Source organism: Euprymna scolopes, chromosome 2 (assembly GCF_053919585.1).
Source record: "Euprymna scolopes isolate OS-2025 chromosome 2, ASM5391958v1, whole genome shotgun sequence".
NCBI classification, from domain to species: domain Eukaryota; kingdom Metazoa; phylum Mollusca; class Cephalopoda; order Sepiida; family Sepiolidae; genus Euprymna; species Euprymna scolopes.
This window is the reverse complement of record NC_136483.1, coordinates 24,894,806-24,909,528: the sequence shown is the minus strand read 5'-3', so window position 1 is coordinate 24,909,528 and position 14,723 is coordinate 24,894,806. Positions and strand designations below refer to the sequence as shown.

Sequence of the window (14,723 nt, the reverse complement as noted above, 5' to 3'; positions counted from 1 at the left end):
CAATGGTATTCTCACAACCTTTCGACCGATGTTATTTCCGATCTTTTTTGTTTTTAAGATACGATTCGTAGAACTAGTAAATATTTATGCTGAATCCGAGAATCTGTACGAATTAATTCAAACTTCTAACAGGTCCTGGATAACAAGATTAATCCACCTTCGCGGAATAAATAAATAATTTCGTTTGAAAATCAGTGCAGATTTTCCAATTTCTATAAAAAGATTCTTGAGTTCGACAAGATGCATCTTAAGAATGGTGGGAATTCAATTGTCCGAAACGTTGCTAAAATAACACCCAAGACGAGAACGGTAGTCCGAATGATCCAAATAATACAATCGCGATGGCGTGTGGTTCAATTTCATAAGTGCATGCAGGAACTGCTGTCTCATTCCGTTGTATGGACAAACAGTGATACAAAGAATAACCATAAAACAAATGAGTGAAGACAAACGTTGTAAAGGTTTTGGCAAAGGATTCTTTTGCATTCTCAATGAAAAAAATAAAATGATTTGAACAATAAATAATGTTTTATGCATCAATGATGTTTTTTTTGTCTCATGGAATGTTTTCATACGTTCTTCGTTTAACTGCAATACATTATCAGTTTAACCATAAACAAAACAATGTCCACCCATTCTTACATTTCGTCTAACATCACAAAAAACTCTGACAGCAACTGACTCTAATTTCAAATATCTCCCAAGTCAGTTATTTACTTTACAGTTATATATTAAAGTTCAATATGTTTATTTAAGTCGATTAATTCGTCGCAAAGTTTGTTATTGTGTTTTCTTTTTTCTTTTTTTTTGTTTTTGTTTTTGTGTGTATGTATGAAGGAAAGAAGGATGAAAGTTCTATTTTATTATTATTTTTTTTTTTTGACAAATTTTCATCATTCGTTTCCGTTTAAGTTTATTTTAAGGGAGTTATTTGTCTAAAATAGATAGATTTCTGATGAAGAAATTCTATAGAAACTGTTACATCGTCTTTTGGTGCCATCATATCTCATGTCTTGTTTCCTCTTGCTTTTTTTATGTTTTACCCATTTCCTGGCTTGACATGTTACACATGGTTTTAATTGCACACACACACACACACACACACACACACACACACACACACACAACTATAGATAAGTAATATGTACATCATTTTACCCTAAATTCCAGCAAAGGTGAAAACCGTGATTTGTCTTTATTCAATTTTGCATAAATCTTCGCCCCGCAGGCTCTTCGACCCGCCACAACTGTGCCTTCCCAAATCCCCGGCGAAGTCTCTCGAAAGTGAAACCACGTATCCGCAATCAACATCGCTATATCGACAGCCGCAGGGACGCAAACGCGAAACGTGATCCGTTTGTCCGGATTAATATCGCCAAACTGCGGATCCAGAAGCGTGCAGTTGAACCATCGATGGCAAGCCCGCGGCAACGGACGCCTGTCCAACGAAGTTTGTTTACAATTTATCAAATAGCGGAAAATACAATCGTACGCATCCTCACCGGAAGCGTCACGCTCACAACCAAAAAGAGAGAAAACGTAGAAACCGCGCACGGGACATCGTATTTGGTAAGAAATCGTAGTCTCGTCCCGGAATCTCACAAACGCGTATCGATTAAAGTCATCTATATTTGTTGTTTCGAAAATACCCTGAAACTGCAGAGAATGCGACAGTCTCACTTGATTGTTGATCTCGAACCTAAAGTGTAGATCATCCTCCTCGTAAACAAGAAACGGGTCGATATGACTGAGCGGTACCAACCCAAACTCACTTAAGCTGGGCGTTGGTCCGAAAAAAGGCACCAGAGGAAAACTATGTCGCTGGACTTTCTCTTTTTCGGGACATTTGATTAGGAACGAGCAAGCGCTTTGTAACGAATCAGAGTCCCATCGTTCTTTAGCGAAGATCGTGAAGTAAAACTTACCGGGTTTCGGCGGGGCTACTGTGAAAATTGCCTTGCGGCCAATTATCCTTAACATAGTCCGACCGTCGACGGGTGCTGAATCGCTAGTCAGACCTTTCATTGTCAACGTGTAGCCGAACCCCAATAATTCGGGCATTTTTAGCTCGATAACCGCGATGCCGTTTTTACTGACTATAATGCTGTCGTAATGAGCAGCAAAGCGCAGGTTGTAATTGAAAAATGTCGACTTGACCACAGGAAGCTTAACGAATTCCATCATAGAAACCGGGGACTCCAGTAGCTGCCAGGCAGGGTCGTCAGGGAAATGCTGGTAGATGTGATCCTCCGGCTCAGTTATGAAATAGAACTCGTCACACAGGTAGTCGTATTCTGATAAACCGATATCGCATTTATTTATAGAAGAATTTGATGATTGTTGGTGCTGTTGCTGAAGATGATGTTGTTGATGATGTTGATGGTGATGCTGTACGTGTTGTTGGTTTTGTTGTTGCTGCTCTTCGTGCTGCTTCGACTCGCACGTGCTCTGGTGACCTCGTACATGCCTTGCCCCCCAATTACAGTTAATGAACTGCCACGACCCTTCAATGTTGATGGCCGTCCAAGAGTTTCGGAATCTTGGCTCGTCTACTCTCATGCCCGGTTTGTATCCGGCGCCCTTGGAAAAACCTTGGATTATTTCACAATACATCCCAGCGTAACTGAAAAAAAAGAGACAGAAAAATTAATATACTTTGAGAATAACTATTTATACAAAGTTAGATATGTACGTATGTCTATATATTTGTCTGTACATATGTATATATATTTGTATGTATATACGTATATATATTTGTATGTATATATGTTTGTATGTATATATGTATATATATTTGTATGTACATATGTATATATATTTGTATGTATATATGTTTGTATGTATATATGTATATATATTTGTATGTACATATGTATATATATTTGTATGTATATATATATTTGTATGTATATATGTATATATATTTGTATGTATATATGTATATATATTTGTATGTACATATGTGTATATATTTGTATGTATATATGTATATATATATTTGTATGTACATATGTATATATATTTGTATGTACATATGTATATATATTTGTATGTATATATGTATATATATTTGTATGTACATATGTATATATATTTGTATGTATATATGTCTATATATTTGTATGTATATATGTATATATATTTGTATGTACATGTGTCTATATATTTGTATGTATATATGTATATATATATTTGTATGTACATATGTCTATATATTTGTATGTACATATGTATATATTTGTATGTATATATGTATATATATTTGTATGTATATATGTATATATATTTGTATGTACATATGTATATATATTTGTCTATACATATGTATATATATTTGTATGTATATATGTCTATATATTTGTATGTATATATGTATATATATTTGTATGTACATATGTCGCTATATTTGTATGTATATATGTATATATATATTTGTATGTACATATGTCTATATATTTGTATGTACATATGTATATATTTGTATGTATATATGTATATATATTTGTATCTACATATATGTATATATATATTTGTATGTATATATGTATATATATTTGTATGTACATATGTCTATATATTTGTATGTATATACGTATATATATTTGTATGTACATATGTCTATATATTTGTATGTACATATGTATATATTTGTATGTATATATGTATATATATTTGTATCTACATATATGTATATATATATTTGTATGTATATATGTATATATATTTGTATGTACATATGTTTATATATTTGTATGTATATATGTATATATATTTGTATGTACATATGTCTATTTATTTGTATGTATATATATATATATTTGTATGTATATATGTTTATACATTTGTATGTACATTTTTCTATATATTTGTATCTATAGCTATATATCTATAAAAGTGAAAGTGGTTGTGTGTCTGTGTGTCTACATTTACCTTCGCAATAACTCAGTTAATTTTCAGTCTACAGACTCGAAATTTGATATACAGGGTACTGAGAGTTGGGAAAAACTTTGTGATTGGTTTTCGGCCAAAGATTTCGCTGTTAAGTGGTCAAAGTTCAACGATTTGATCTTTGAGAACTCTACGAAACTCCTCCGACAATTTGAGGTCTAAACACTTGAAAATTTAGATATAGGTTCCTTGGACATGGATCTAACTTAATAATGCGATTTGAGCCCAAAACAATTAATTTTAAGGGGTCATAATAGGGGTCAAAGTTTAAAAAATTGACCGTTTTTTTGTGTGTGTGTTTTTTTTTGCTCAGCATACACTTCCAAACACCAGGGCAACGTCAGGCTGAAATGCTAGTATGTCTATATATTTGTATGTATATATGTCTATATATTTGTATGTACATATGTCTATATATGTGCATCTATATATGACTATATATTTGTCTGTACATTTTTCTATATGTTTGTATGTGCAGAATTTATTTCTAAACTAATTCACCAATAATGGTGTGTTTTTTTTAATACAGTTGTGAACCGTTAGGATGCAAGTATTGTTGATCTAACGTTATGTAAAGGGAATAAAATAATGTAAAAACCCTTTGTGAAAATCAGTTTTTGTGAAAAATTAATATTAGGTGAGAAAGAAAAAAAGAAAGAAAGAGAGAGAGAGAGAGAAAAAAAAAGATAGTATCTTAACTCTTCGGGGTCGTGGGGGAACACAACATGTCTTGGCAAAAATAGTCTACCAGCACTCACTCTTCTTTAGGCTTCAGAGCACATACATCACCTGATCTTACCAAATGGTCACTAATTTTAACACTAACCAGGCTCAATGTTGTTTAGTTTCGATGATCTAACGGGAATCAATGTATCAACATGAGTATGCCAGATATGATATTAGACATCGATTAACAAATATTCCCAAAATTTTCCGTTTCTATAAAAATTATAAGGGAAGCGTAATATGGGCACAAACTTCGATTTGAAAATTCAGATATTTCAGATTTTCATTAAATTTTATAAATAGTAATTAGACTCAAATGAAGAAGATTCTTTGAATTTTAACTTCTTTTGGATCTAAAGTCTTAAATTTTAGGCATTATCAAAATGTGGAATTAAAATAACTGAAATATATGTTCATCAAGTAGTTCTTTTGAATAAAACTTAATTCATTCAGGGCTGGATTCTTCTTCAATTTTTGTTTGTCGAAGAAGTAAGCTCTGAAAGAATTTCATTTAGCATTATAGCATTGAAACAAAAAATTATTAGTGTAGGCTAATATATATATATATATATATATATATATATATATATATATATATATATATATTTAATAGTACAGACGTTCAAGAAAACATTGGTACCGTCGGTTTCAAGCCCAACATAAAGTGGACCAGCTAATGGTAAAACGTAAATGATGTTAGGCTCTCGTCAGCCATGTTGTTTCTGCCTGAGGAAAAAATTTATTTTTTATAATGATGTTCATTTTTATTTATCTATAGCTTATTCCTATCTCTGTATATTTTATTTTATTCTAATATGAATTTTCGAATTTTTATTTTTTTTATTTAATGCATTTTAGTAAATATGTACTGTTCTGTTTTTGCATGGTTTCCGGTCTGCCTTCTGTTCATTTTAGCTGGTGCAAGGGAGATAATAACTTTATCTTATTAATTTTCCTATTTGTTTCACTTAAGGGGAGATAATCCCTGTTTCAGTTGGTCCAAAGGAGGTAATTAATCTATCTTATTTATTTTTTAACCTGTTTTATTTTATTTTATTTTAAATAGTTGATGGAGGTATGCAGGCTATTTGATTTCTAAGTCTTTTATATATGTGTATTGTATTATTTAAGGTAGTCATAATTTTCATACTTAATTTTTATACTTAATATTTATACTTACAAAGTAGACTTCCTAGACACAACCCTAAATCTAAATAACAAGACAAATAGACCCTTCCACAAACCCAATGAGACACTTAGGTACATAAACAAAGGATCCTGTAACACCCCTACAGTTTTCAAAGACATGGTTGCCAATATCAGCCAAAGAATCTCCACACTCTCATCAAACGCCGACATCTTCAACCAAGCAGCTCCATATTACAATGAAGCGCTCCAAAAAAGCGGATTCACGGAATACCAGCCAACCCAATATCGCCTAACAAAAGACAGTCGCAACAGGAGGCGGAACATCATTTGGTTCTCACCCCCATTTTCCCTCAACACAAAAACACGAGTGAGATACCTATTACTGAAACTGCTCAAAAGAAATTTCCCTCCACAACATTAGCTGCACAAACTATTCAACAGAAACACGATTAAGGTCAGCTATTCCACCACTCCATCAATAAAAAGATCATCGCAAAGGAACGCAATGAAAATGATATTGCGGACCGCTCTTGCAGATCCAGGAAAGATTGCCCATTAGGGGGAAAATGCAGGGTAAAATCCCTCGTATATGAAGCGACACTCACACATCAGGCTAACTATACACCAGAAATATACATAGGCATGACGAAAGGACGTTTAAACAGAGATTTTACATGCACAACAGTTCCTTCAGGGCAAAAACAAGGATAAAGACAGCACTAGCCGCTCGAGATTGGCAGCTAAAAGATAACGGAACACCTTTTAGCATTAAATGGAGGATCATAGAGAGAAGACCAGCATACTCACCAGCCTCAAAACGGTGCCCCCTTTGCGATGTGGAGAATTATCACATTATAAAGACTATTAATGACCCTCAAAAATCTGTTTGAACTTATGCAGTGAGACCTCAACGCCTGTTTACAAAGGAGACAAGAGCTCCTAATAAACTGGGAGGATCGAACAGCGAACGAATACCCCACCTAAAGGAATTTCTTCAAGAGTATTCTAGATGCAGTCAACTTAGCGCATAAATTAATAAAGTGAAAATAGACATTTAGACAATTGTAAGTATAACTATTAAGTATAAAAATTAAGTATGAAAATTATGACTACCTTAAATAATACAACACACATATATAAAAGACTTAGAAATCAAATAGCCTTCATACCTGCATCAACTGTTTAAAATAAAATAAAATAAAATAGGTGTAAAAATAAACAAGATAGATTAATTACCTCCCTTGGACCAACTGAAACATAAATTATCTCCCCTTAACTGAAACAAAAAGGAAAATTAATACGATAAAGTAATTATCTCCCTTGCACCAGCTAAAATTAACAGAAGGCAGACCGAAAACCATGCAAAAACAGAAACGCACATATTTACTAAAATGCATTAAATAAAAAATTTAAAAATTAGAAAATTCATATTAGAATAAAATAAAATATACAGAGATAGGAATAAGCTATAGTTAAATAAAAATGAACATCATTATAAAAAATAAATGCGGGCCTAAAATTTTTTCCTCAGGCAGAAACAACATGGCTGACGAGAGCCTAACATCATTTACGTTTTACCATTAATTGGTCCACTTTATGTTGGGCTTGAAACCGACGGTACCAATGTTTTTCTGAACTTCTGTACTATTAATTAAATAAATATTTAGCTCTTATATCGAAAAAGTTTTTCTTTGTAATAGAGCACTTTGTTGGAATTCTTTCCCAAAAAAAAAACAGTAAACAAAAAACACACACACACACATGTGTACATTTTCCAACGCAATAGCTCTGTCAATTTTCAGTCTACAGACGCGAAATTTGATATACAGGGTACTGAGACTTGGGAAAATTTTTGTAATCCGTTTTAAACCAGAAATTTTTTTATTAAGGGGTTGAAGTTCAACAATTTAGCCTTTGAGAACTCCACCAAACTCCTCCGCCAATTTTGGGTCTAGACACTTGAAATTTTAGATATAGATTCTTTTGATATAGATCTAACCTAATAATCTTATTTGAGCCCAAAACAATACATGTTAAGGGATTATAATAGGGGTCAAATTAAAAACAAATTGGCCTCTGCGCTATCTACTAAATTACTCAGACGATTTCTGATTTTAAAATTTGAAATTTTACATAAAGGGTATTCAGAGATAGGGCAAGCTTTTTAATCGGTTTGGGTCGAAAATTTTTAATTACCAATATATAAATGTATGTATGTATGTATGTATGTATGTATGTTTGCATGTCTGCCTAAAACTTTCGACAGAGGCGACGGATTTTACAAAGGTCAGTATCGCTTTGATGTTCGACCTTTCAAACGACAAATATCGAAAAATTGGCTAAAAACATTTATGTTTTCACCTTCAACTAGGCAGTTTTCTACAGGGGGTCGCTTTCTCGCCGATATTTTTGAAAGTTATCATCTTCTTTCGATTGTCTAGCCTTAATTTAAACATAAGTCACTTCCGGTTTGGCGGTGATCGTAACAGCAAAGAAGTTAGGGGGTTTTCCCCCCGTTCTTTTCCTCCTTCGCGGTACGGGTTCGAGCCTGCCTTCCTACTTCCACTTTTAATTATATTTATTTATTTATTTATTTTTTGCTCAACAGACACATCCAAAGACCCGGACAACGCCGGACTGAATTGCTAATATATATATATATATATATATATATATATATATATATATATATATATATATATATATATATATATATATATACTAGCAAAAGTACCCGTCGTTGACTGGGTTCAAAAATGGCCTACAGAAAATGGACTCTGATTTATGAAAGTATGATAGGTTATGAAAAGGAAGGGTTATAAAGAGATAGCTTCGGGGTATCAAAACCAAAGAAAAATCTAATGAAAGTAAAAATAAAATAGATAAACCCCATAATTCATTATACCATACCTGTTCACACTGAAACACTTAACAGAGTATTCTGTAGACCTATATTAAAAAACCTTGTAAAACTTGGTGACATATTTCCATTCTATGGAGGTCAGGCGCGAACGAACACCCCATAATTTTATTATACCATATTTATTCAAACTGATACAATTATCAAAGTATACTTACGCAGATAGTTATGAAAAGTCTTTATTAAAGTTTGTGCATATTTCCATTCTATGCAGGTCAGCCGCGAACGCAGACCCCACAATTTTATTATATCATCTCTATTAAAGTTAAAACATACTTATCAAGGTATTATTATGCACATCTATATCAAAAACACTTGTAAGCGTTTTTTTAATTTTTTATTTCCATACCTTGTGGACCAGGCGCGTACGCAGACCCCACAATTTTAATGAATCATCATTATGCCAGATCAAACATACCCATTCCTGTATCTTGATACATCTTGTATCATTATATGTGATCAGTTTTCTATAATAGTCAACCATATAGGAGCCTATTCGTGACTAGACACACACGCAGATGTTCAACTTTATATATAAATATATATATATATATATATATATATATATATATATATAGTAAGTTATAAAATGTATATGGCGATTAAGCTACACTAAATATTCCGCGTTTCATCCGCATAAGCCTGAAGAGTCCTAGAGTGGATGAAACGTGGAATATTCATTGTAGCTTAATCGCCATATACATTTTATAACTTACTAACTAACTCTACCTACGTATTGAGCACTTAAAGTTTACGCATAAATCTATATTTTCGTATATTAATTTTATGTGAGTAAATTAAGTAGTTATATATATATATATATGCATGTATATATATATATATATATATATATATATATATATATATATATATATATATATATAAACCTATTTCTGATAGTAGATGAGATTATTTGAATCTTCTTTAAACAAAAAAAAAGAAAAAAAGAAACTATTAACTTACATAGCTTCTATCAATTATCGATCGGCGATATTTGCATACTGTGAAGCTATTTTTAGAATTGTATTTCATAGTACATGATATACGTTTTTCTTTTCATCGTATATTAAGTTTATTTTCTGCGTTTTACATCTTTAATTTTATATGGAAAATCTTTAAAGCAAATCAATATTGATTAGAAATAAATGGAAACAAAACTAGAATGAAATTTCTTACCTTGATAATCTCTTGAAGAGATCGTGATACGTTTCCGTTCCGAATTGAATTCCCCTTAACAATCCATACGGAGAATCAGGATTGACATTTTCATCAATTTTCAATTTGTTCAAATCTTTCCATGTAACCCAACGATACAAGGCCCTTTTAAGATAGAAAATCAAAAACTGCAGTCAATGTTCGTGCGTAATAGAAACGGATATGTCAACAGTTTAAACATTCAAATACGAGGTACCTTAAATAAGTTTCCAGACTTTCCTTTTTGCATGAGCACTTTTATTGATAGTATACACATGAGACGTAATCTGTTCCCGGCTGCAATGCATTTGTTGTACCGTTCCAATAATTTCTTGAAGTCCCCATGAAAGTACTCTTGTGTGAGTATGTCAATGACCCTCGTTACAGTCTCTTTCATCTCCTCAATTGCCTCATAACGACAATCTCTTTCCTTGAGCTTAGCGAATAACTAAAAGTCACAGGGAGCAAGGTCTGAACTATAGGGAGGATGAGGAACTGCCTTGATATTTATCTTGGTCAAATAGCCTGATCTTCTCTAAGCATCCGTGAGACAAACTTCGCTTTCTTATCTTTCGTATCTTTCATATCTTTCGTATCTTTAGTTCCTCGGCAATGACATCAAACTGTGGACTTATTGTCTCTATAGACACATGATGGTCCTTATGCATAAAATTCTTTATTTGGTTTGCTGAATTCCTTACTCCTCCCACAACTCTCATCATTCCTCAGAGACTCCCATTCTTCCTTGAATCTCTTATGTCACTCAACAACTGGAGCTTGATTCATGCAAGATGGTCCAAAGACAATCTGAAGCATTCCATGCGTTTCTGTGGCATCTGTTCGAAGTTTAAAACAGAATTTTATTGCATATCGTTATTCTAAAGTGTCATCACGTCCAGATTGCATTTTTGAAATTCACCAGCTGTTACAATCAAGCTTTAGTAGGGTGTATTCCAATTCCTGCTGTAGCTGTTCATTTAAACCTGAAATCATAAATGTTGGTCAGTCATCTCATAAGAATATAGCAATAACATACTGAATTTTCAAGCGTCTACGACAATTTTAAGTCTGGAAACTTATTGAAAGCACCTTGTAAGTTCCCACAGTGTTTACATTTTGCAAGCATTATTAAGAGACTATGAAGTTTATAATTATGTCTGTAAATTAATTGCATTAAAACATTCCTATGAAAATCTATTACATTTTATATTGTTTATAATGACTATAGGTTTATCATTTTAGTATTGTCTTGGTTATAATTAATAATTGATATGATGAATTTGCTAATTATTATGATGCTTATATATCATTACTAATACTGACAGGTCACGTGAAAATTTCACGGAAGGAGAAATATATTCAATAAACAAATATGTTTTGATAAAGATGATATATTTCGGAATAGCGCAAAAAATAATTTTTTAACCGAAAAAAACAATAACACGTAGCAAATATGAATTTATTAACATTTATATGAAAATAATGTTCATTATATTTTAAATATAGAACCGACCCACATCCGATACATTAATAAGTACTAATAAATACTAATAAAATAATATTGTGCTACATAGTTCAATACAAATAATAAAATCACATTATAAGATACAATCTTTAATTTACTCCATCACTCCAGCACTTTTTTGTCAGATATTTTTTTCTTTTTATGTAACGTTTGGTTGACTTCTTTATTTGGTGAAGAACGCCTACATGTTGAAATTACTACGATTTCATTTCTCATATCATTATAGCAATTATCATATTATTATAATGATATTCGAAAGCAAGGCTAAATCAAAGGGAGGCCACTCTCAGATTCTTGTTCGAGCTTGCCAGATTGGCCTTTTCACAGCAATTTTTTGTGAAGTTGGCATTTTTTTTGAAGCAGTTTGATCTTCAAAAACTGTATTTGAACTTTTTTAAAGCGTGACGTATGGACTAAGTAAGGAGGGAGTATGCAGAATATTATATAGATTCTTACTTCATTATTTGATTCATTTTCTTTCTATGTTTTAATTTATTATATAAATTCACAATTATTGATTTTATTCATCAAATTATCAAATCATATCATTGTTTTTAACCGGGATTTTGTTTTATATTATTATTAATAAAGTATAAATTGTAAATATTATAAATCGTCTTAGAAACGAGTGCACGCCAAATATTTGTTAGGTTTCAATTGTTGAAATAGATATAAATGATGTGCTTATTTTATTTGTCTCAACTTGCTATGCATACGCGTATATGATTAATTCATAAAACAGTTTTTGTTTAGTTATCGATTGGTAAATTTATTAGTATATTTACTTTCAGCCAACACACACACACACATATATATATATATATATGTGTGTGTGTGTGTGTGTGTGTGTGTGTGTGTGTGTGTGTGTGTGTGTGTGTGTGTGTGTGTGTGTGTGTGTGTGTGTTTTACCGTTTTATCTGTTTGGTTACATATGCTTCGGATGTTGGACCATGTTTAGGATCCAACAGCCTCGTCAGACCTTACAGAAATGTTTGTTAGTATTTGGAAGAAGTGTTTTAGAAGAAATACGAGAAAAAAGGGGGTAAAAGATAATAAGGGGGAAGGAGACGGGCATCGACAATATTTAAGTTTTGAAGGTTAAAATACATTAGATTGTAGTGTGGGTGTGGGGGTAGCAGATTCATGTAGGCGTGAGTGGAGATATATGGATATAGGGAGGGGGAAGTGGAGAGAGGATGGTAAAGAAACAAGAAAGGGGGCTAGGAGAGGAGGGGGTGTAGGAGTTTCAATTTTTAGGTTTTAAATTTTTGACTGCTTTTTGCTTGTTTAGCCAAGTATATGAAGTAGATGAGAGAGAGGGAGGGAGAGAGAGGGAAAGAGGGGGGAGAGAGAAAGGGTTTGTGTAGGTGTCATATGTGTTTGACGAGTGAAAGGTTCCATTTAGAATTTTCGTAGTCGCTATAAGTCGACTTATTCATTTCAGTTGACAATGAGTTGTTTTTAGGTAGTTTAGGATTAATACATACGCTAACGCACGCTCAAATACGCATAATTACATACACATACATATGTACATTTCTACACATCCATATACACATACACATATATATATAAACAATGTATATGCAGACATACATGCATATTTATGCAGACAAACACACATACACACAACTCCTATACACTTATACATACTCATATATATATATATAGACATATATAAAGACATATATATATATACACCTACATATATACATATACGTGGAGATATAGATCTCCAGTAAGAAGTAGATGTACATATACATACATACATACATACATATATACATACATACATACACACATGTACCCATATACACGTATATACACGTATATACAGTGATGATCATATTTATTGGCACGGTAAAATAAAAGTTAAATTTTGTCTAATAAATTCTAAAAAAGGGATTAAATTAAAGAAAATAACAAAGTATATTATGTATTTTTAACTGGCCTTTCCGATGCAGCAATCGGATTTTAGAAAAAATAAATAACAAAGGAACAACAAACATAATTGCAAAAAACCCTTGTTCAAAATTATTGGCACGATTTATTTAATAATCAATTGTATAGCCTTTGGCCTTGATTACCTTCCTCAGTCGCTTTTCATAGTTTACAACCAAGTTGTTGCACTCTTCAGTAGTAATTTTAGCCCACTCTTCCTGACAATAATCCTCCAATTGAATAAGATTCTTAGGCTTCCTTTGCATTACCCTCAATTTTAATGTTCTCCATAAATTTTCAATTGGATTAAGGTCTGGGCTTTGTGATGGCCACTCCAAAACATTAATATGATTGTCCTCAAGCCATTTCTTAGTCAGTTTAGCCGAATGCTTTGGGTCATTATCTTGCATGAACCACCAACGACGACCAAGTGAGAGCTCTTTAGCAGAGTCTTTCAGGTTTTCATCCAATATTTTAACATAATCTTCCTTTTTTATGCTACCTGTGACCTTAACAAGTCGCCCTGGTCCAGAGGCAGCAAAGGATCCCCAAAACATCAAACTGCCTCCACCGTGCTTCACTGTGGGTATGGTGTTCTTAGGCAGGAAAGCTTCGCCAGATTTTCTGTAAATATAAGACACTTTATTATGGCCAAATAACTCTATTTTCGTTTCGTCAGTCCATAGAACACGTTTCCAGAATGCAACATCTTTATCAATATGACGTTTTGCAAAGGCTAGCCTTGCTTTCAGGTGCATAGGCTTCAATAAGGGAGTCTTTCTCGGACGACATGCTTTTAAACCAGCTCTCTTCAAAACTCTACCAACTGTATGTCGAGATACATTCACTCCAGAGGTGCTCTGTTCATCAACAATCTCCCCAACAGAGATCCTTGGGTTTTGTTTTACTTGTCGAACAATTTTCCGTTCATCTCTTGGGGAAAGAATCCTTTTTCTCCCTCTACCCTCTAAACTCATAACGTGGCCTTGCGATTCGAACTTGTTTATTATGGCTCTAACAGTGGATTTGGGAAGGTTTAGCTTCTTTGAAATCTTATCATAGCCCTCCCCATTGGTATGGCATGCTACAACAAGCTTCCTGACGTCTTCGCTGTGTTCCTTAGTTTTAACCATGGCGATTGAAAATTATAATTTAGTCACTTATAATAGTTTAAATAAATCGCTATCTAAAAATTATCTGAAAAAAATTATTCACTGAATTAGCGTTAAACAAGCATAATATGGCTATAAAAAAGTTCAGAAAGCACGTAAACCGGAAATTGATAGATATTATACTGATACTAAAAGAAAAACAAAGCCG

The 14,723-nt window shown here is 32.7% G+C and overlaps 1 protein-coding gene across 4 annotated transcripts in view; it reads right to left on the bottom strand.

The window, feature by feature from the left end:
- Positions 1 to 459: 459 nt before the first annotated feature.
- The window catches only part of LOC145289844 (hillarin-like), a 260,340-nt gene continuing 246,076 nt past the window's right edge, over positions 460 to 14,723 (bottom strand). For all 4 annotated transcript variants that reach the window (XM_080136444.1, XM_080136442.1, XM_080136445.1 and 1 more), the window contains exons 6-7: positions 9,920 to 10,063; positions 460 to 2,623 (exon numbers count right to left, since the gene is read on the bottom strand). In XM_080136444.1, coding sequence (XP_079992570.1) covers positions 1,150 to 2,623; positions 9,920 to 10,063 — 1,618 coding nt within the window. In that variant the 3' untranslated portion in view covers positions 460 to 1,149. The remainder of the gene's footprint in view (positions 2,624 to 9,919; positions 10,064 to 14,723) is intronic.